The 21,884-nt window shown below is 46.0% G+C and overlaps 1 protein-coding gene across 1 annotated transcript in view; it reads right to left on the bottom strand.

Annotated features, from left to right (window-relative positions):
* ATXN10 (ataxin 10) overlaps nucleotides 1-21,245 on the bottom strand; it is a 103,382-nt gene extending 82,137 nt beyond the window's left edge. The window contains exons 1-3 of the mRNA XM_015405450.1: nucleotides 21,069-21,245; nucleotides 17,544-17,735; nucleotides 11,254-11,336 (exon numbers count right to left, since the gene is read on the bottom strand). Of these exons, the coding sequence (XP_015260936.1) occupies nucleotides 11,254-11,336; nucleotides 17,544-17,735; nucleotides 21,069-21,193 (400 nt within the window). The 5' untranslated portion in view covers nucleotides 21,194-21,245. The remainder of the gene's footprint in view (nucleotides 1-11,253; nucleotides 11,337-17,543; nucleotides 17,736-21,068) is intronic.
* Nucleotides 21,246-21,884: the final 639 nt, after the last annotated feature.

Below are 21,884 nucleotides of genomic sequence, written 5' to 3'. Positions count from 1 at the left end.
TCCTGGAGACTAGAACATCCTCCCCCAATTCGGTAAAGGTTCGTCACGACTGCTTTAAAGTATCACTTGTTAAGCTGGTGGGACGGGGGCCTGTTTCAGTCACTGAATGTCTACTTCAAGTCAAGACCCTCTTTACCAATGAGGTTCTAAAGCAAAAAATTATTGTTAAAACACGAGACATTTTGGATTGCCTGAAGTTTCCTTGAGCTGCTCCCAATACTTCAATATCCCCATAAAGAAATCAGTGTGCTCTTTACAAAAACCTCAGTGGCAAAAAAATGTATTTTTATTTAATACCTGGCACTGTGAAATTAACAAGCGATGCTCTGTGGTGCTTAGTTATATTTAAGTTCAATTAATATTAAATAATTGTCGAGCAAAAAAAACCCCACCCTTAACTAGGTCCTGTTAAGCACAGAACCAAGCAGTATGACAAAGATTTGCATAAGATCAGCAGAAATAAAGTGCCTTGAGCCTTAGCCTGAGCTTCACCCGTAAGCGGTGACCAAGAAAAACAGTGAACGGGACTGACCACCCACTATGAGTTATTCATGGTGCCCGTCCACCATAGCCATACGGCCATACGGCATACCAGTTCACAGGGTGTAGCCAACATTAAAAACCTAGGTGGATTCCTAGAATAACCTGGGTGGGCTTCGCCTGCTGTACTTCATTCCAAGGACTACGAAGTTTTAGTAGTTATTGCATCTCAGTCTTCTGTGAAACTGAGGAATTTTGCTTTGCTCATCCAGTTGCAATCCTGTGAACTCTTATTTTTAATTTCATAAAAGACTTCTAGGGACCACTGCTGTGCAGGTATCAAGGGGAATTGAAGCCAAGCCAGGAGACAAAGGAGCCAGTTTGTCATGCTTGAGCTCTTCACTGACACAGGAGCACATGACCCAGCTGCTGACTGGTGGTGCAAGGCATGTGTGTGCATGCATATAGCTCACACCACTTGCAGCAAGCAAGGAACCAGACTTTTAAGCATACCAACCACTCTGCATTGTGCCGACCATATATACGGGTTTAATGATGTAATGTGTGCTGAAAGTGTAGCATCTGTATACAGGTTATATCTGTAACGTCAACTCGGATCTTCAGCGATGATAGAGTAGGTTGAGAAAGAAGTACTGTTCTCCTTTTCTCACACTACAAGAACTCGTGGGCACTCCATGAAATTGCTGAGCAGTCAGGTTAGAACAGATAAAAGGAAGTACTTCTTCACCCAAATATTGATTAACACATGGAATTCACTGCCACAGGAGGGTGGCAGCTACAAGCATGGTCAGCTTCAAGAGGGAATTAGATAAGCACAAGAAAAGGGACCCGCGATACTCGCAGGGGGGTATCCCCCCCAGCTTCCCTACTGCGGAAGCAGGAGGACCGCACGGCTGAGGAGGAAGCGGCCACAGGTAAGTCCCCCCGCCAGCTCTGGTAGCGAGGCCTGTCGATCCCCCCCAGCTCTGCCGCGGATCTCCTCCCCCCCCCCACGGCTCCAGCAGCGAGGCCTGAGCGGCTTCTAGGTGCCAGGCCCATTGATCCCCCCCAGCTCCGCTGCCGATCTCTCCCCCCCGGCTCCAACGGTGATGCCTGAGCGGCTTCCAGCCACTGGGCCTGCGGATCTCCTCCCCCCCGACTCCAGCGCCGCCAATCTCTTCCCCCACCCCCAGCTCCTGCGGCGAGGCTTGAGCGGCTTCCAGCCACCGGCCACCCCCGAGTTCCCAGAGCGTTCCCTGTGCATGCGCAGGGAACGCTCTTTTACTTTTGGGGGGATTTAAATATCCCCTGTATACTTTTTTCAACTTTTTAGATTTTTCTGCACACCTGGAGACTACTCCACGTATGCAGGAAAATCTCTCTGCCCCCCAAGTGTCCCTGATGTGCGGATTTAGATATCCACACGGAGGGGGCAACTTGGCTATTAGATATACAGAAGACAAGAAATGGGGACCCGCGAAACTTGCGGGGGGGAGTATTCCCTGCAGCTCCCCCACTGAAACAGCAGAAGCTCCACGTGGAGGAGGAGGAAGCAGCCACAGGTCAGCCCAGCAGGCAGGGGGCCCGCCAAGCCTTCTCCCCTGCCCCCCACAACTGCCACGAGGCACAGTTCCCAGTGCATTCTCTGCAAATGTGCAGGGAACACGTTTTTACTTTTGGGGAGGATTTAAGTATCCCCTGTATAGTTTTTTCTACATTTCAGATCTTCCTGCACACCTGGGGAGTGCCCCAAGTGTGCAGGGAAATCTGTTCCTGATGTGTGGATTTAGATATCCGCACAGAGGAGGCATCTTGGCTATTAGATATATAGATCTGGAGTAGAAGTCCATCAGTGGCTATTAGCCACAAGGTACAGATAGGAACTCTCAGGCTGGGGCAAGTGAGGGGCCAACAGTGGGAGGGCTCCTAGTGTCCTGGCCCCACTGGTGAACCTCCTGATGGCACCTGGTATTTTTGGCCACTGTGTGATAGAGTGTTGGACTTGATGGGCCATTGGCCTGATCCAACATTGGCTTCTCTTATGTTCTTAATTGCATTCTAGGATGGGGCAGGAGAGGCTGCCCCATCTTCCACAGTGGAACAATAAGAGTTCTGCTTCACACACAAACCCCACACACCCTGCTTGATAACTGCAGAACCAAACGGTAACTTGTTCTTTGACAGCTCATTCACAAACATGCACACCACAGACTGAACTTCCGTGTCATTTCACACTTTTTCAGCCTCAGTGCTTGGCAACGGAATCAGTTCACACATTCAACTACAAGAGATCACGACATAAAATTAAGTGAAGCACTACACTGCGTGAGCCAGTTCTCTTCAGGATAACGAAAGGTTTCTTCTGTTTCTACAAAATGGCAAATCCTCCCCCTTCTTCTAGCTCATTCACAGACTTTCCCCCCACAGCTGGTTGGCAATTCTGCCACTGTGAACGGAGGGGGGGGGGGTCTGCATGATTCTAGCCACCTCCACACTTGTGCACCCCAAGAAGGATCACAAGAGGGAGGTGCAAGTAGCCATGCCCCTCCCCCGGTTCCAAGCAGCCAAAAATCAAGACGGTTCAGCATTTCAAGATACGTAACTTTCCAAGAACACCAATTGGTTATCATTACTTACAGCCATCTATGGTGCATCTCTTCAGATACGTTGAGAATGAGCCATCTCTAAAATTATACCAAAAGCTACTAGAGGACAGAAAAAAATCACTAAAGCTGTTCAGAGGCTCAAAAGTGTGGACACTTTAGGTGCACAGAAGGCAGTAACTTCATTCCTGATGGCCACTCTTTGACCCTATGAGTTCACACAAGTATCGATGGCGAGCCTCTGTACAACGCTGCAATTCTGCTCTTTTGCAGGGACCTAGTCTACACGGAAGGATGGGAACATGTCCCTGTTCACACGTAGAGCTTCCTGCAACCATTCAGCTGACTGAGTGGACATGGGTGTGAATGTGTGGGGTCCCTGTTCTCCTCCATGCACATGGCTCTGACCTTCTGCACAGTGCTACTGTGTTTAGGCATACCTAGAATCATACTTAACTCCTCTTGATCCTACGTATATGTCAATCAGTTACAAGGGCATTTAAAAGTCTGCATGATCCCTATAAGCTTGCCCTCTAGTCAAGTTCTACCGTGGAGGCCCTAATTCACGTGCCCCAACCTTCGGAGCCGCTAATGACAGAGCCTTCCCATCGGTGGCACACTGCCTATGTTGTTTTTAATAACATTATGATGATGTTTTCAATCTGTTGTAAATCGCTCAGATTTACAATTGGGCAACCCAGAAATGTAAAATATAAATAAATAAATAATGGAACACACACACCCCCGGTTTGCCTGGAGTTTGGTTTGTCCCTCTTTAGCTAACAGGTGAAAACTCTAAGAGCTGTGGCAAAAGAGTTGCAGGGGACAATTTTAAAAATTAACAGCTCAACTGTCTAGAAAAGAAAATCTGAAAAATTGCAGAAGGCTGAAAAACATTGAGAAAGCTGGCTGTACGAATCACTCGCCAAAAGGGCTGCATTTACTTTGCAGAGAAAAGGTGCTCCTTTAATAACTGTTTTTATATACTGGTTAACAAAAGAGCTAATTTACATTCTGAAGGTAAATATTACTATATCTTAACCACCATCCTCACATTTGGTAAGATATAGCAGGTGAAAAAAGATTTCAGTCCATGCACCGCAGTCATTTACAGAGGGAAGGGAAAGCCAACGGTGACTTCCACACAAAGGCCAACCAGCAAATTTCCAGCCAAGATGAAATTTGAACCCACAACTCTCAGCTCCATATGCAATATAGTCTTCGCCCACCACACAATAACTCCAAAACATTTACAGCCCTAACTCAGCCCTTGGAATGCTATAAACAGTGGCCTTAGATGAGAACACACTTCCACTTCAAGAGACACATCCTGCCAGCAAAACGAGACCGGGATGTTCATCCAGATGCAAACTGCTGCACAAACATGTACATTTTTGCATTCTTGCAGGTTTGGTAGCTCTTTACAATGTACTCAGCTGACTTCTTGCAAGCTCTAAAGATCACTTTCAACTCCTACATAAATACACCAACGTGCTAATGTAACAACCGTTTCAAGAGCAAGCAGATCCAGTGGCATCCAAGAGCGAAAAACCTGGATGTTTCATTCAGCTTTATGATACAGCAGTTAGCAGAAAATACAAAGGAAAACACAAATACTGCCAAATAGCAGTAGTCACAGTTTACTTATACTAGATATTTCATAACACTACTAACATTAAACTGCCATAAAGGTATTATTTTTTACAGACTGGAAAACATGGGACTGAAACACACCATCAATAAGACAAATCATAAAAAGTTCATCCATATGTTTACATAAAATTGTGATGCATATAATATATTCGTCATCCTCCTGCAATTATTCCCAGCAAAAAAATACTATAAATATTATTTTGACAGTGTAATTACAGTTTTTGCTTCAACCGTGGTAGAAAAGTACTGGCACCAACTCCCTGTCTTAGAAGCAAAGAGAGACAAAGCAGTGCTGGAAATAACTAACTTTTAAACCAAAGAATATCAGCTTCTTTTGTAACTTTTAAAAAAGCCTGAATAAAGTAATATCACAATAATTTTGCTTGCCAGACAGGTAACCAACTGGATCACCAAGCAGCCAAAAGGAGGTCCCAAGTTCAAAAATATAAGTCCCAGAAGGTGAGAATACCAAACTGGCTTTCTTGCAGCAATTTTGGGGGATTTAATTTCATGGAATTAGGCTTGTCTTCCAACATTCCATGGAATAACTAAAATTAATCTCACTATTTTGGGGGCATTTTATCAAAAATAGTTAAATTTCACAGTACATCCAAGCAAGGAATGTTGATTATGTACAGAAATAATTAATTATCGTATGGCATTGTGTGTAGAATAGCCAGGAGATCTGAAGATTGTCTGGCAGCTGCAAGTTCTAGCTCTTAGCGTTATGCTAGTGGTGAGCTAGATTTGTTTTTAGGGGCTGAGAGGGCTCTGAAAGAACTGTGACTGGCCCAAAGTCACCCGGCTGGCTTCATGTGGAAGCCAGAGAGGTACAGACTACTCCTCAGGGAGATTTAAACATGACATTTACAACATGGGAGCCACTGTGATGTGGCCTGCTCCCAGGAACCCTCGATGGGTGAGCAAGATGACACAGATATTTTTCATACCACACCACAGAAGGGTTCGGAACAGTCAAGAACAACAACAAAAACAGTATGGTAGTAGAGCAAAAAGTTGTACCAAGATAGAATAAGGTAAGGAAGGTCCTTTCCACATTTGGATCTCATCCCTGGTTTTATCAGAGTTCAACTCGGGATAAAATACCTTGCATTTATCCCTGGTTATAACAGCATCCGTTTACCCCGGGGCAAGTGTGGGGTGAAACCAGAGTGACCTCACTGTAATGTGGAAACAAAAAATACCCCGAGATAATTACAGGGGTAAACTCAAGTATAGTATAGACTGTAAAAATACCCCAAGATAATTACAGGGGTAAACTTGAGTGTAGTGTAGATTGTAAAAATACCCCAGGATAATTACAGGGGTAAACTTGAGTGTAGTGTAGATGGTAAAAATACCCCAAGATAATTACAGGGGTAAACTCGAGTGTAGTGTAGACTGTAAGAATACCCTGAGATAATTACAGTGGTGAACTTGCGTGTAGTGTAGAATGTAAGTTCAGGGACAGGGTTGAGCCAGGATTTAGGGTCTAGTGCAGAAAGGCCCTAAGTGTGTGAGCTCAAGATTGCTTCTCAGATGCATTCCACAGCAGGAAAATGGTTTTCGTCGAAAGAGGGAAAGGCTTCCTGAAGCCCAACAGCAGAGCAAGTCAATGCTAATCTGTCACAAACAAGCAGGACCTCCTTTGTTGCTGCCCCAAGACACTGAGCTGCTACAGCACATCTCCTCCATTAACCACATATTGCAAAATCAGACTTGAGGTCTTAATTGCAATTGCATTTCATTGCCTGACAGGTTGAAGTTTGTTAATTGGGAATATTTGCATCCTGCGTTTTTCACAATGACTACTGTAGAATCATAGAATGTTAGAGATGGAAGGGACCTTGCAGGTCATCTAGTCCAACCCCCTGCACTCTGCAGGAGCATAGCTGAAAGATAGCCCTACAACATACCCGAAAGATGGTCGTCCAGCCTCCACTTGAAAACGTCCAGCAGTCTGTTCCACTGCTCAACCACTCTTACAGTTAGGAAGTTTCTCCTGATATTTAGCCGATATCGACACCCTTGTAACGTCCACTCACTAGATCTAGTCTTGCAATCCGGAGCAAGAGAGAATAGATCTGCTTCATCTTCTACATGACAGCCCTTAAAATATTTGAACACTGCAATCATGTCCTCTCTAAGCCTTCTCTTTCCCAGGCTACACATACCCAACTCTTTCAGCCTTTCCTCATAAGACGTGGATTCCAACCCTCTCACCATCCTGGTTGCCCTCTTCTGTACACGCTCGAGCTTGTCAACATCCTTCCTAAAATGTGGTGCCCAAAACTGGACACAGTACTCCAGGTGAGGTCTACTGTAGGCTAGGGATGCAAAAGATGAAACAATTAGGATTTGTTTACCACTTTCATCTGCCTGTAAATGTTAAAAGATCCTGGGAAGTGCAGGAAGGCGGACTGCCCGGCACTGTGGCAAATGCATGGGCAGAGCTCAATGCCCCTGCTGCTGCTGTGCTAGTGGGCACATCCTGGGCATCCAAAGAACTCCCCTGGCTGTCACCCCTGGAGGAAGAGAGGTGAGAAGGTAGACCCAAACACACACACACACTCTTCATTCTTTAGCATAGGACGGCCTTTCCCCCATGACACATACAGAGTCCTGATGATGGTGCATACAAGGAGGGGTCACTTCACAGAGCTTGTGAGCTTATTAACATGTAAACGCTACCATTTTTAATAGGTAGGGCTACTTTTTAAAAACTAAATTTGCATTCCCTGGTTCTGATCTGAAATAACGTTTACGTGCCCTCTTAAAAAGCAAACAATAGCTGCGGTCACACACACTAAGTAATCCACTTTCAATGCACTTTCCAACTGGATTTTGCCAGTTCACACAGTAAAAATCCAGTTGGAAAGTGCACTGAAAGTGGATGGAAAGTGGATTATTTAGTGTGTGTGATTGCAGCCCATATACCTTCTAGACCTCTTCAGGGATGACTTCCCAACATCTCGAGGTGTTTGCAGGAACAGCCCGGCTTCTTCCAGTCGATGATTTAGGGCCATGTTACACGTTACCTGCGACAAGAGTTGAGTCAGACTTTCCCCAGCCGCGCCAAAAGATATGACGCTGGACATCCAAGGCTCCTAAGAGTGCCAGGGAATCCCAGTGGGGTTGTAAATTTGGCTCCAGGGCGTGAGGCCGGAGAGGGGGGTCTCCGCAGCAGGCTGTGCTCCTCTATGACCTTGTACTGATAGGGCAACAGAGTCCACTGCCCCTGGAGCAGACTGGAGGCACACGATCAAAGCCCCGAAGGTACGCTAAGAACACCAAGCGGGCAACTTTTGATCTCGGCACCTGCACAGCCCACGTCAGACGAATGCAGCAGCAGGCTCTCTCCTTGCAGAGGAGAAACCTGTATTCTTGCAGGCACGGCATTGCCACAGACACGTCTCTTTCCCCAATGCTTCCTTCAGTACGAGAAGCACTTGCTGTGGTCTGGACAGCCCTGCAGGCATTTGCTGGGCTGCTTTACTTCTGCCTGTTGTTTCCCCACCGGGTTTTTGAGAAACGGTGGAGGGGGTGAGATGGAGAAAGTCTACCTAAAACACTTGTGCCCTCTAGTGGCTAGCTTGGATTGAGCCGTTCAGACGAACCCCAATCCATTCAGACAACTCCAGAGGGAACTTGCGTATACAGCTGCGGAGGGGGTCCCCCACATTTAATATTACGTGGGACAGGTCCTGCGTGGATGCACTAAGGCACGGAACAGGGCTCCTCCCCACCAATATCTATTCCCCCCTCAAACGCGTGCCAATATGTGGTCTCTGCTTTGGATATCAGGCTCCCCCAGCCCACGTTAGCTGCCCACGACTCAGCAGAGCCATGCTGACCAATCCTGCAGTGCAGGGCATCGCACTTCTTCTGCTTCTGGAGAGCAGGGACAAGGCACACAGCAACCCAAACTACATGATTGGGGGGGGGGGAGCCTTGCCTGGAACAGGATCTGATCTGCAGAAAGGAGATGTGGGGTTACACAGGAAAGGCTTTGAAGAGTGGATAGTGGGTTGTAAATGTTAACTCAGTAAGAAAGCTGTGACTGTAAGGAAACCCGGGCCTTTCAGAAATGGTTTGCATTCACTTCCACTTAAAAAGTCATGTCACATTGCACAGAAGATGGAACACAAATTGAAGTTTAATCTAAACAATCTTAAGAGCAGTTATTTAAGACCCGGCACTTTGCATGGCATTTCCTTTTCTGCTGGTTTATTCATTAATATGCCGTTAAAAATAAACTCCTCACCACAACCCAGCCACAGTGGTGGAGGCATCTGCCAGGCACACAAGGCACACCGCTCTTTTTTTTTTTTTAACCAGTTCCAAACTGTTGGACGTTCTGGACTTTCCTACCCACTTTACCAACACCACAATCGGGACTTAAAATAGATGCTGCTGGACGAAATTAGAGAGGACGCACACATCCTCATCAAGATAACTGACTTAATAAAATTTATTCCTGGTTTTCTATTTTCCAAGGGTTCACTCTCTTCCCTTCCTGGTTAGAACATATGCAATTTCCAAATTAATAGGACTAGAGTACATTCAGATATGTTAGAACCAGAATTCTTGTTGCTGCCATCATGAGAAAAGAGACGATCAAATGCCCTTCACTACCCAAAGGAGTCTCAGAGCGGCTTACAATCTCCTTTCCGTTCCCCTCCCCACAACAGACACCCTGTGAGGTGGGGGGGGGGCTGAGAGAGCTCTTTTGAGGACTGCTGTTGAGAGAACAGCTCCGAGAGAACTTGTGACTGACCCAAGGTCACACCAGCAGCTGCATGTGGAGGAGTGGGGAATCAAAACCGGCTCTCCCAGATTAGAGTCCACGCTCCTAACCACCACACCAAACTGGCTCTTCAACACAGGAGAGGCTGTGCTAGATCACATCAGCTGTCCCCCTAGGCTAGTTTCTAACTAGGCAGTTGCCACAGTGAAGCCCATGAGCAGAGACCAGGGATAAACAACCTTCTGCTGCTAACGACTCCCCAGCACCTGACAATCAGACCTTTTGCCTTTGGACCTGGAGGCCCCATTCAGCTGTCGTCGCTAACAGCCAACAACAGACCTGTTCTCCACAAACCTGTCCAATCCCCTTTTATATCCATCTAAGGCAGTAGCCAGGAGCTGCGGTGGCTCAAGTGCTTAAGACGCTGAACTGCAGGCTCGAAGGTTGGTAGTTCAGCAGTTTGAGACCCGAGTGCCGCATGACGGAGTGAGCTCCCGTCTCTGGTCCCAGCTCCTGCCAACCTAGCTGTTCGAAAGAAAGAAATTGCAAGCAGATAAATAGGTACCGCTTCAGAGGGAAGGTAACAGTGTTCCATGTGCCTTGGCGTTTAGTCATGCCAGCCACATGACCACGGAAACATCTTTGGACAGCGCTGGCTCTTCAACTTGGAAATGGAGATGAGCCTAGAGTCGGATTCGAGTGGCTTTCGAGCAAGGGAAACCTTTACCTTTATTAAGGCAGTAGCCATCCTTTATTTAAAGCAGTATGAGACTGTGGTTTAAAAAAAAAAAGAGTTGGCAGTTTTAAAACCATTAGACCAGGCATGTCCAACTTCGAACAGGTAGTGATCTATTTTTTCCGGCCAAAAGTGCCGGTGATCCACCACCATGAAAATAAAGTTTCAAATTAGTTTCAAATTAGATTTTAACCCACTAAAGTTGGGTTCCACACACACACACCCCATTTATAATGCACCTTCTGTCATTTACTGGTAAGCAAAATAAGCAAAAACAAAACAGAGAGACGAAGATCCAGAAAGAACTGCGAACATTTTTTATTTTTTATTGAGTTATAACTTTCTTTAACTGTGGGGCTGGTGATCTACCTCTGACCCCTCCGCGATCTACTGGTAGATCGTGATCTACCTGTTGGACATACCCGCATTAGACGCATCTGTCTTTATTTGTAGAGGTATAAATCCCCTTGGGGCCTTAATAGGATAGACACATTCTTCCATGCCCTGCTTGAGTGCAGGTTCTTTGAGAATATAAGGGATCACTAAATTAAGCCTTTACTCAACTAACTATCCCCCTAACTCTGGAAACCCTGGCTCTTTTGCTCAGCGATAAGGAGCCTAAGTTTACTCTAGCAACTGCAAAATTTGTCTCAGTCCTTTTAGCCCTTGCACCCAAAAAAAGAAGAAGTATCTTCTGCTGCTCAAGATCTGCTCAAGAATCAGTGAGCTTCTAAGGGGATAAAAGGAAAGGAAAAAGAGGTATAAATGAAGAAGGGGGAAACAACAGGCAACAAATCGAGATCAGTGAGCATTAGAAGTCCAAACAAGAATGATGCAACTTCCAGTAAATACCTTAACAAAGGAAACTGTGTATTATATCAGGTCACTGAGTTTTTTTACCACCAAACGAGAGGGAGGGGAAACAGAGCTGGGAGCACATTCCACTGGCGCTAGAGCAAGAGAAGCCCTAACTTCAGCCTGGGACTTGTGATCCCATCCCTTCACGAACAGCACCACCTGTTCCAATATCTTACCTGTCAATGATGACTCCAAATCAGTTTCCAATTTCTGAAGCAACTGGATCAGATGGACAGAGACCTCAATCAGACCCAAGTTCCTGTTATGAAAAGACAGTTTTAACAACAAAACCCTTCTAATTTAAGAGAGAGCGAGAGCGAAAAGAGAGAAACCACACTTTTTTGCAGTTTGGTGTAGTAGTTAAGTGTGCAGACTCTAATCTGGGAGAACCAGGTTTGATTCGCCACTCCTCCACGTGCAGCTGCAGGATGACCTTGGGCAAGCCATAGTTCTGTCAGCGCTGTTCTTGAAAGAGCAGTTCTGGAAAGAGCTCTCTCAGCCCCACCTACCTCACAGGGTGTCTGTTGTGGGGAGGGGAAGGGAAAGGAGTTTGTAAGCCGCTCTGAGACTCCGAGTGAAGGGTGGGGTATAAATCCAATCTCCTTTTCTTCTATATCACTGCATGAAGCTATACTCAGGGCCAGCTTGCTTACTAGGCGAACTAGGCGTTTGCCTAGAGCAGGCCGGCACTTAGGGGCGCCAAACTGCACCCACCCACCCCCGCCAAAAGCCCCCACGGGGGGGGATACGTGCTTGTGAACATCTGTGTGATTGTGTGTTCTTGAGTGTTTCTGTACAGTTGGAAATATATATTTGGCTTTGGTTATGATGTGATATGCCTGGCATATCACATCATAACCAAAGCCATTGCTCATGTTTACTATCATTATTATTATTACTTCCTAAAATGCATTTATGTTTGAAAATTGGTGGGTGCACCGGGGGGGAAGGGGCAGAAGGTAGCCTCGCCTAGTGTGTAAAAAACCCTGGCTATACTGCAGTATAATTGCCTGAGCTTCCCTGACATCGAGAGAGGCAGAATAGGTACCTAATGAAGTTGCTTGGAAATAGGCTGAGGATGAACAGAAGGAAACACTTCTTTATACAAATAAGAAAACTATGGAATCCACTGCCAGTGGAGGTAATGGTGGCCATGAGCACAGACAGCTTTAAAAGAGGGCTGGACAGATTCAAGGAGGAGAGGTCCACCAATGGCTATTAGCCACTGTGATCGAAGGAAGCTTCCATGTACAGAGACAGCAAACTTCTGAATCCCAGTGCTGTGAGGCAGCAGGAGGGAACACCCTCGGTCTCTATGCCCTCACTGGCCCTCAGTCACTATGCCCTCCCTTCCTGGTTAGAACATATGCAATTTCCAAATTAATAGGACTAGAGTACATTCAGATATGTTAGAACTGGAATTCTTGTTGCTGCCATCATGAGAAAAGAGACGATCAAATGCCCTTCACTACCCAAAGGAGTCTCAGAGCGGCTTACAAACTCCCCACAACAGACACCCTGTGAGGTAAAAGAAGAAGAAGAAGAAGAGATTGGATTTATACCCCGCCCTTCACTACCCGAAGGAGTCTCAGAGCGGCTTACAAACACCTTTCCCTTCCCCTCCCAACAACAGACACCCTGTGACGTAGGTGGGGCTGAGAGCGCTCTTTCGAGGACTGCTGTTGAGAGAACAGCTCTGAGAGCAGCCCTCAGTCACTATGCCCTCACTGGCTGGCCGCTGTGTAAAGCCCTATTCTGGACTAGATGGACAACTGCTCTGATTCTGCAGGCTCTGATTATGTTCTTATGTTCGTAGTCTTAGCTACTGTGAATGTATGAAAGTGTTCCTGTCCAAATAACACTTTCTTTTGCTTACCACAGAAAATGTACTTTCTACTTTCAAGGTTTATGGTTTTTCTGCCTCTCAGATGGCAAAAATTAACATACAGACTCTATGGCAGAAGAGGCTGCAGTAGTTTTCAGCTCTCTCTGAAGTACCAGGTAAACTTGCAAATTTTCCTCATAGAAAACAAACACATTTATACTTTATACATTCCATAAATATGCCAAATAGTTAACGTATAAAGCTGTACCAAGTTAGAACTGATAGATTTTATGCTGTTGAAGAAATTTAGGTTTGATAGGAAAGTAAATATTGCATCTATTTCAACGTTTCCTAACACTTCCATTTGGAAAAAATACAAGGGAAAACCTTTTTCGCACGTTTCAGAAGAACAGAACAAATTAGTTAAATACTTGCACTTTCAAGTAAGTACGTATTATGAGAGTGATCGTCACCCTTTAAGGCGCTCAGGGCTATCGCACTGGGGATCTCGCACTGCATCCTCTCAACAACCCTCTGCAGTAGACTAGGATTAGAGACAGTGATGAGTCTGAGGTCACACAACAGGGCTCCCCAACCTTTTCGAGCCTGTAGGCACCTTTGGAATCCTGAGAGAGGGTGGTGGGCACAGCCACAAAAAAATTGTGCAGGTGGTAGAGTCAACCACAAAAACCGCTGCTGCGGGTGACGGTGTCAACCACAAAATGTCATGGAATGAGGTTATGCTTAACTCTGATCACAGCTCTTCAATATTTCAGGCAGAACCTCTCATCAGTGAGATGCCTCTTAAAATTAAAATGAACATATTCTTTTAAAACGTATTCCTGCATACGCACAAAATATACATACTGAGTTAACTAAGTGACCCTGATCTGGCAGTATCTGTCTTTATTTTGCAGGTAATCTAACATATACTTATGGGAAGGGGGGGGGATTCTTCTCCTGGCCCCGCCCTCAAGAGTCCAACTGTTCTCAAACTGCAGTATAACTTGTAATAATGGTACCTGGTGCTGAAGGGCTGGTGTGGGCTCCTCACACATGTGCACAATAAGAAAGAGATTCTGGCCAGATTTTGATAAGAACATAAATGATGTATTTTGTAACCAGGATTTGATGTAGTGATCTTATTATCAACTTTCACCTGGATTATAAAAATTGGGAAGACCTGATCATTTCAACAGAAGTTCCAGATGGGTAGCCGTGTTAGTCCGCCTGCAGCAGTTCAAAAGAGCAGGAGTCCAGTAGCACCTTAAAAGACTAACAAAATATGTGGCAGGGTAGGAGATTTCGTGAGTCACTGCTCACGACTCAGGAAAGCTCCTGCCCTGCCATAAATCTTGTTAGCTTTTTGTATTTATTTATTTTTATTTCATTTTTGTATTTATACCCCACCCTCCCCGTGAACGGGCTCAGGGCGGCTTACAAGAGGGCAAGATACGCCCATACATAAAAACAGGATAAAAACAGTAAAAACCAAAAAATATTACAAATAGAGTGCTCAAATTTAAACAAGATGGTCATTCATTAGAGGTAGATGGTCTTTCATGGAGGTAGGTAGTGACTCAAGGACAGCTCCTACCCCGCCACAAATTTTTGTTAGGTCTTTAAGGTGCTACTGGACTCTTGCCCTTTTCTACTGCAACAGAATTTCCACGTAAGGGCATTAAACATGTTAGCTGTGCAACCCAACTGTGTTTAGTCAGGAATCCCGCTGCGTTTTTAAAATATCACTCAGCTATTTGCACAGGAAAAAACACTTTACATAAGGCCACTGTCAGCATTATATATCATCAATGTAAAAAACTCAAAAAGCCCCACCTGGCCCCTGCCCACTTCCTAACAAGCACTAAGAAGGCACCAAGAAAGGTGCTGGTGGGAGCCATGACGCCCATGGCCACCATGCTGGTGACACCCATCATTCAACAAGCATCACAACCAAGCACAGATTTACCATCTGCTGTCCCTCTCAGAACCCTCTTATGATACCGAAATCACATGCTTCAGGTTCTTCCTGGAACAGGTTTATCCAAGCTGATCCTGATTATAAAATCTGAGTTTCTTGAAGTCTGGAAATTCCTAGATGTTAAATTTAGGTGTGAGCAGAGAGCCAAAGATTCCAGTAGAACAGGGTATTTGTTGGGAGCACAGGAAGCTCACCCATTAGAAGCCTACATCAAATTCCATTTGCACTTCTGAAAATTCCTCCAGATGGAAACGGCATGCATTCGGGATAAATAAAATGTTGGACAAGCTGCTGACCTTGTTGTTGTTTTTTTAAAAAAATAGCCTCAAGATGGGAACAGACCCTGGCACAACACTGGGACTGGGAAGCAAACAGTTAAGTGGCCTTGCCAGTAAGCCTCATAAAATAATTTGCTACCCTGAATGTAAATGAGCCAATAAGCAGAGTCAATTTAGATAGAGTTACATCCTTCTATCCTCATCAGTCCCCAACAACCTGATCCCTAGTGACCTTACCGGAAATGAGTCTCACTGAGCTCTATGGACCTCGCCTTCTTTGGAGTACACCCCAAAGGCCAGTTTATAATGGGTAGAGCTTCTCCTTGGCTACAGCAGGAGGGACTGGGATAGCCTGAAAACAGGGACTCATCTTGCTTCTTGTACCAGCACCTCAGGATGGTCAGAATAGCTGCAGCCCATTCACAGGAGGACTGGGAGAATATCTACCTTTTGCAGTTTCTGTGAACCGGTGTGGGCTCCCTCCTTAGAGAGGAGGCAGGGCAGAAATACTAAATAAATAAATAAATAAATAAATATTAAATAAATGAACAAAGGGTTCCTTTTCCTCTTCATACAATCCTCCTTTTGCATACAGCAGTAATCCACCAGGGCAGCCATAGCCAGTTCCTTCTCACTGATGGCCTGTTTTCTGTTTTTCTGTGACAGAGTACTAGACTCACCTCTCCTAACCACAGGCTCAGAGGAGTACTAAAACTCCACAAGGGTGGGGGATCAATTAAGAAGATCCACCTCCACAGCTTGAGGGATCCAACTGGTTCTCAGGTCGCATTAGGGGATTTCCCTGCCGCTGCTGTCGACACCCTGGTTGACCTCTGGAATGGTGAAATTACTCCGGCAACTGACACGATCACACCTAGGTACCCTCTCTCAAGTCTAAGACCCCGGAAAGCCCCTTGGTTCACTGAGGGGCTGTGGACGATGCAAAGACAAGAGAGACAGCTAGAGTAACACTGTGGAAAGAGTCAGGAGGAATCCAGCAAGGCATTGGGCTAGCGCTCATTTTAAAGCCTCCTCCACGGTGTGGTGAGGGCAGCAAAGGAACAATATTTCTCCATCACTGTTGCACCTGCACAGGGTACACCCTGTGGAAATCTTCACGGTAGTCAGGGGCCTACTGAACTCTGGAATAGCAGGACTGCTCGGAGCTGGGCAAAGACAAGCGGAGAAGAAGGGAGGGACTTCCGTCTGGGCGTTTGCGTATATGTGAGAGCCGGCTGCTCAAAGTTTGGACTGTTTATGGCTGTGAATCTGACGGGGGATTGTGAAAAACAGAAAAGTTTGAGCTGTGACAGCGAGAAGTGCCTTGTAAGCGCTTATAAAAGTCAACAGTTGCGGAGGAGGATCCAGTGGAGAGTTTGGGAGCAGATAAAAGCGAAATTGAAATGAAATACCATTCTCAAAGCTGGAGACCTTCCGAAATGGCATGAAAGGAAGGGGATTTATAGCACATGAACTGAAAGAGTTAACAGCAGCAGAAGGACGATTGAAAAGAGCCGGAAAGAGAGGAAAACAGAGGAAGCTCCTCCCGTTATCGGAAGTGTAAAAGTAACCAGCACGCAAAGAAGCAGTTCTGAATGCGCCCTGAAGAGACTTTTTAACAGAAATTCAAAGGAACATTACTAACATACTAACATAGAACTACTTGTGATCGGATTGAAAAAAGATGTTTGACAACGCACAGAAGAAGCCTAAGAAGAATGTTTGGACATTACTAACAGTTTAATTTACCAGTTAAGATATCACTCAGCTTTCTCTTTCTCCCACTATATACCCTCCCCGTTTCTCTTTTTAAGCGAAATACCTCCCCTTTTTAGGAGAGTTAATAAAATCTTTATTAAAATAAAAATGGAATAGCAGGACTGCTGCAATAATTTTGATAAGCACTCTGTGGATAAAATCTCTTGCATCTATTTCAAATTGGCCTCTGCATTAGCAGTGGCAGGACTGGATGGTCCCGGGGTGCCGATGTGATGAGACTGGGCTAGTCTGGGCTTCCCAGGTCAGGGCCTTCCCAGGGCCTTCTTGGTTGTGGCACCAAAACTTTGGGACTCCTTCCCCAGGGAGATTTGTCTGCCTCCATCTCCTGTTGTCTTCCGCCAACAGGTTCAGATTTTTTTTGTTCCGTTTCACATACCCCCAATAACTATTATTGGCCTCCTCTCTGGTTTTTGGGCTTATGTCTGTTTTTTTACTGGATATACATGTTTTTAATGTTGAAATGTTTTAATGTTTGATGTCTGCTGCCTCGGGGGCCCTATCAGGGTGGAAAGGCAGCAGAAAAATGTTTTAAATGAGCAAACAAATAAGCAGACTATACCGAAAGCAATAAGCAACCTTCTTGAGCCATGCCCACTACCATACCTCATAATGTTCTGATTATTGGCACACTGAACACAGGCATTCCGTAGGCATCGGAAGCTTTCCGAGAGCAGCAGGAAACAGTCACCCAGATGAGCCAGTGCACTGACATCCTTGCAGGCCATATCAACTTCACTGGTTGCTTTCGTCAAAATTTGCAGGAGATTTTGGAACACGTGCTCTGTTGCGTTTTCTCTGAAATGAAAGACAAAATGTACATTAAATAAATAGTATTACCCACACAGGGATAAAACATCCACATAAAAGGAGGATAATGTTGTTTGTACCAGGCACAGGTCTTTGTTACAATAATTTTTTTAAAATCCAAGCTGTATTGACCTAGGCAGAAGAGGAAAGATTATATGGGCTTTGAAACATGTAGGTATCTCCACTAATGCAAGCATTTTCTCAGGCTGTGAAAGGGCCCAAGTTCTTAGAAAGGGTGAAGGCAGTTTATAGATTTAGGAGATAGATCAAGATAGTTCAGTAGCACCTTAAGGAGTAACAAAATTGGGAGCAGGGTAGGAGCTTTCTGAAGAAGTGAGCTACCTGAAGAAGTGAGCAGTGACTCACGAAAGCTCATACCCTACTACAAATGTTGTTAGTCTTTAAGGTGCTACTGGACTCTTGCTCTTTTCGATAAATATAGGTGTTTTTTGCAGTTTGGTGTAGTGGTTAAGTGTGCAGACTCTAATCTGGGAGAACCGGGTTTGATTCCCCACTCCTCCACTTGCACCTGCTGAATGACCTTGGGCAAGCCAGAGTTCTGATAAGAGCTGTCCTTGAAAAAGAGCAGTTTCTGTCAGAGCTCTCTCAGCCCCACCTACCTCACAGGGGGTCTGTTGTGGGGAGGGGAAGGGAAAGGAGTTTGTAAGCCGCTCTGAGACTCCCTTGGGTAGTGAAGGGTGGGGTATAAATCCAATCTCTTCTCTTCTCCAAGATCTAGTGCTATAATTTACATAAGAAATGTGATACTCATTATCGGCATTTCCCAAATTTATGGTCATAGTTGAAGCATTATGGACAGCCCAATGGTCTCCAATGTTGACATATTTATTTCCTTCACTATGTTTCCCCCCGGAATTAAGCCCAAACAAATTGTAATAATACAAACTAAGCTTGTTATATGTGTTTGGTCCTTAAATCTGTTAAACTTCATTATGTTGTATGTTAATGAATGGACTGGTAATTTCCATTTCATTGTATCTGATGAAGTGTGCCTGCACATAAAAGCTTATACCTTGAATAAAACTTTGTTGTAATTAAAGGTGCCACTGGATGTTATAATTTTAGGAAAAAATCAGTCCACTCAGCCAATTTTTACTGATGAGTTGCAACCATTCAAAACAAAAGTGAAAATTAAAATTACTGTAGCTGGATTGGATTCAGGTGGGTAGGTGTGTTAGTCTGAACCAGCAGAACAAAGTTTGAATCCAGTGGCACCTTTAAGACCAACAAAGTTTTATTCTGGGTATAAACTTTAATGTGCATGCACTTCCATATCTCAAGTGTGCATGCACACAAAAGCTTAGACCTTGAATAAAACTTTGTTGTTCTGAATGGAGCCACTGGACTCAAACTTTGTTCTGTAGTTGGATTACCATTAGAGTAGTGTACCTATATATTCTGGATATTAAAAAAAAAAAAAGAATACATACTTCTATCTATGCCTGATCTTGTCAGATCTAAGAAAGTGTGCATGGTCAGCGTCAGTCGGTATTTGGCTGGGAGACCACCAAGGAATACCAGGGTCGCTCCACAGAGGCAGGCAATGGCAAACCATCTCTTGCCTTGAGAACCCCTATGGGGTTGTCATGAGTCTTGACAGCAAAAAAAAAAGTATGACAGAAGTATTCTGTACTTTACTCATCCTCCAGCCCCTGCTGTGACAGCTGTTTCAAGGTGAGAACCACCTGCCACAAGACCTACCAGGCTTGCTTGCTTTTCTAGAACATGGGGCAGGTGCCACACTGGAGAACAGAACTCAGAAGAGCATGCCCAAGCACCACTTGTGCCTCCTGGGCCCACTGAGGATCATGGAACAGTCAGCAAGACCAAGAGCAGCTACTGTTTGCTTCAAGAGGTGAGGAGTAAAGAAGGTCCTGCTCCTTCCTGGTCTCACCCCTCATTCAAGGTCTGGGACCTGCATATCTTTGGGACCGCCTCATCTGGTACATCCCCGGGAGATTGCTACGCTCTGCTGACAACAATCTACTGGTGATCCCTGGCCCCAAAGAGATCCGGCTGTCCTCGACCAGGGCCAGGGCTTTTTAGCCCTGGCTCCAACCTGGTGGAACTCTCTGCCTAAATACCACCAGGGCCCTGCGGGACTTAATGCAATTCCGCAGGGCCTGTAAAGCAGAGATGTTCTGCCAGTGCCTGTACTTTGGTTGAGGACAGCAACAGTTTCCTCTTTTCCTCCACCATCTCGCTTCAGCCTCCTCCTCACCCTGCCTGCGAGCCAGCAACACAGAGCAGAATGGGGTTTGGGATTCCATCAATGACACCATCTTGTGATTATTAATAATGCTGGAATAAATTAATTACTGATTTTAACAATGTTACATTGATGTTTTTAACTTTGTTGTACATTGCCCAGAGCCCTGTGTACTCAGGGACTAGGCGATTCACAAATCTAATGTATGAATGAATGAGCAAGCAAGCTTTTCAGGCAAAACCTGGGAGATCCAGTGGGGTGGCCTCTTGCTGCTTCGGCTGCCACCAGGCTAAACTATGCTCCTTGTCTACGGGGAGCGCAGGAATAGATGCAAGCCACAAGGAAAAGTTTGTTGGAACCAGAGTTTGCCGCTTCCACTTTATTAGCAATAAATAAAGGGATCACAGTGAATTGTTATAACTCAGCAAAACGAACACTGTGCAGAACTTCTTCAAAATATATATGAGAGCTTTTGAAGCAAATTCTACAATAGCTCCACAAAAAGTACAATTATTTGGAATAGCAGCTCACAGTATATGATCAACAGTCAATTCAAGTGGTCTTGACGAAGAGCAAGGAAACTCATGGACACTCTGGAATAGTGCGCTCGCCACCTGGAGTCTTTTTGGAATTTTGTAATTAGGACTTTTCACGCTGAAATGCTCTATGTACCGACTGTTGATCGTAAATTGTGAGCTGCTATTCCAAACCACGTCGCTTTTTGTGGAACTATTGTAGAATTTGCTTACTGTTCCAAGCCGAATTGGCTGTAAGAGCAGTATCATTAAAGTAAGCAGAATTTGCTTGAAAAGTTCTAATATCTGTTTTGAAGAAACTTTGCACGGAGTTCCATTTTGCTTCCACTTTATTGTCCAAGGTGACAGCCAGCCTGACAGGCATCCCCATCCCTCCCCACTGGCGTGTCCCTAACTACCCCCAGGCTCCTTCGCGGTCCTCCAGGGCCTGCATGGGGAGGTGGGGAGGAGAGGCCGGGGAACCGCCGCTCTGCCCACTGCCTCCTTTCCCGCTTCGGCGTAGGCCGAAGACACGCGTCTCGGCGTCCTCACGTGGCGCCGCCGCGGCAGCCCTACCTGTGACGCGCCTCCCGGAAGAGGCCAGTCAGCTGCCGCACCGTCGCCAGGCAACCCGAGGGCGCCGCGGCCTGGGTTAGCCGCCCCGCCAGGGCGTCCAGCGCCTCCTCGGCCGGCTCCGCCATGGCAGCCCGGCCGGCGGATCTCCGCCACACTCCGCCCAAGGAGGCCGGCACGCGGCGGGGGGAGGCGTGGACTAGGAACGGGGGCGGGCTCAGGGAGGGGAGGGCTTCCGGCCGAGGTGGCGGCCTTCTTGCCTGCCCTCCCTCCCTCCCTCCCACCCACCCAACGGGGTGAGGGGAGCTCCCCGACCGCCACCATTGTGCCCTTCCCCTGGGGCTTCCCCTGGGGCCGCCTGCGTGGGGCAGGAGCCATGGGCCGAGCGCCGTCGGGATGTGCTCTTGGGCAGGCGCAGAAAGAGAGAAGAAGAAGAGATTGGATTTACACCCCGCCCTTCACTACCCGAAGGCGTCTCAGAGCGGCTCACAAACTCCTTTCCCTTCCCTTCCCCACAACAGACACCCCGTGAGGCAGGTGGGGCTGAGAGAGCTCTTGACAGAAACTGCTCCTTTTCAAGAACACCTCTGACAGAACCAGTGTTCCCTCTAAGCTGAGTTAGTGTGAGCTAGCTCACAGTTTTTTAGCCTCTGGCTCACACATTTTTGTTTCCACTCAGGAAGGAGGGCTCCAGAGCAAACGAATTTACCCAGTATCTAAATCGCTTGCTCACAACTTTAAAGCCAGTAGCTCACAAAGTAGAAGTTTTGCTCACAAGACTCCACAGCTTAGAGGGAACTTTGGACAGAACTGTGGCTT

Source organism: Gekko japonicus, unplaced genomic scaffold (genome assembly GCF_001447785.1).
Source record: "Gekko japonicus isolate JY-2015 unplaced genomic scaffold, Gekko_japonicus_V1.1 scaffold1628, whole genome shotgun sequence".
NCBI lineage: Eukaryota > Metazoa > Chordata > Lepidosauria > Squamata > Gekkonidae > Gekko > Gekko japonicus.
This window is presented reverse-complemented; position numbering and strand designations above follow the sequence as displayed.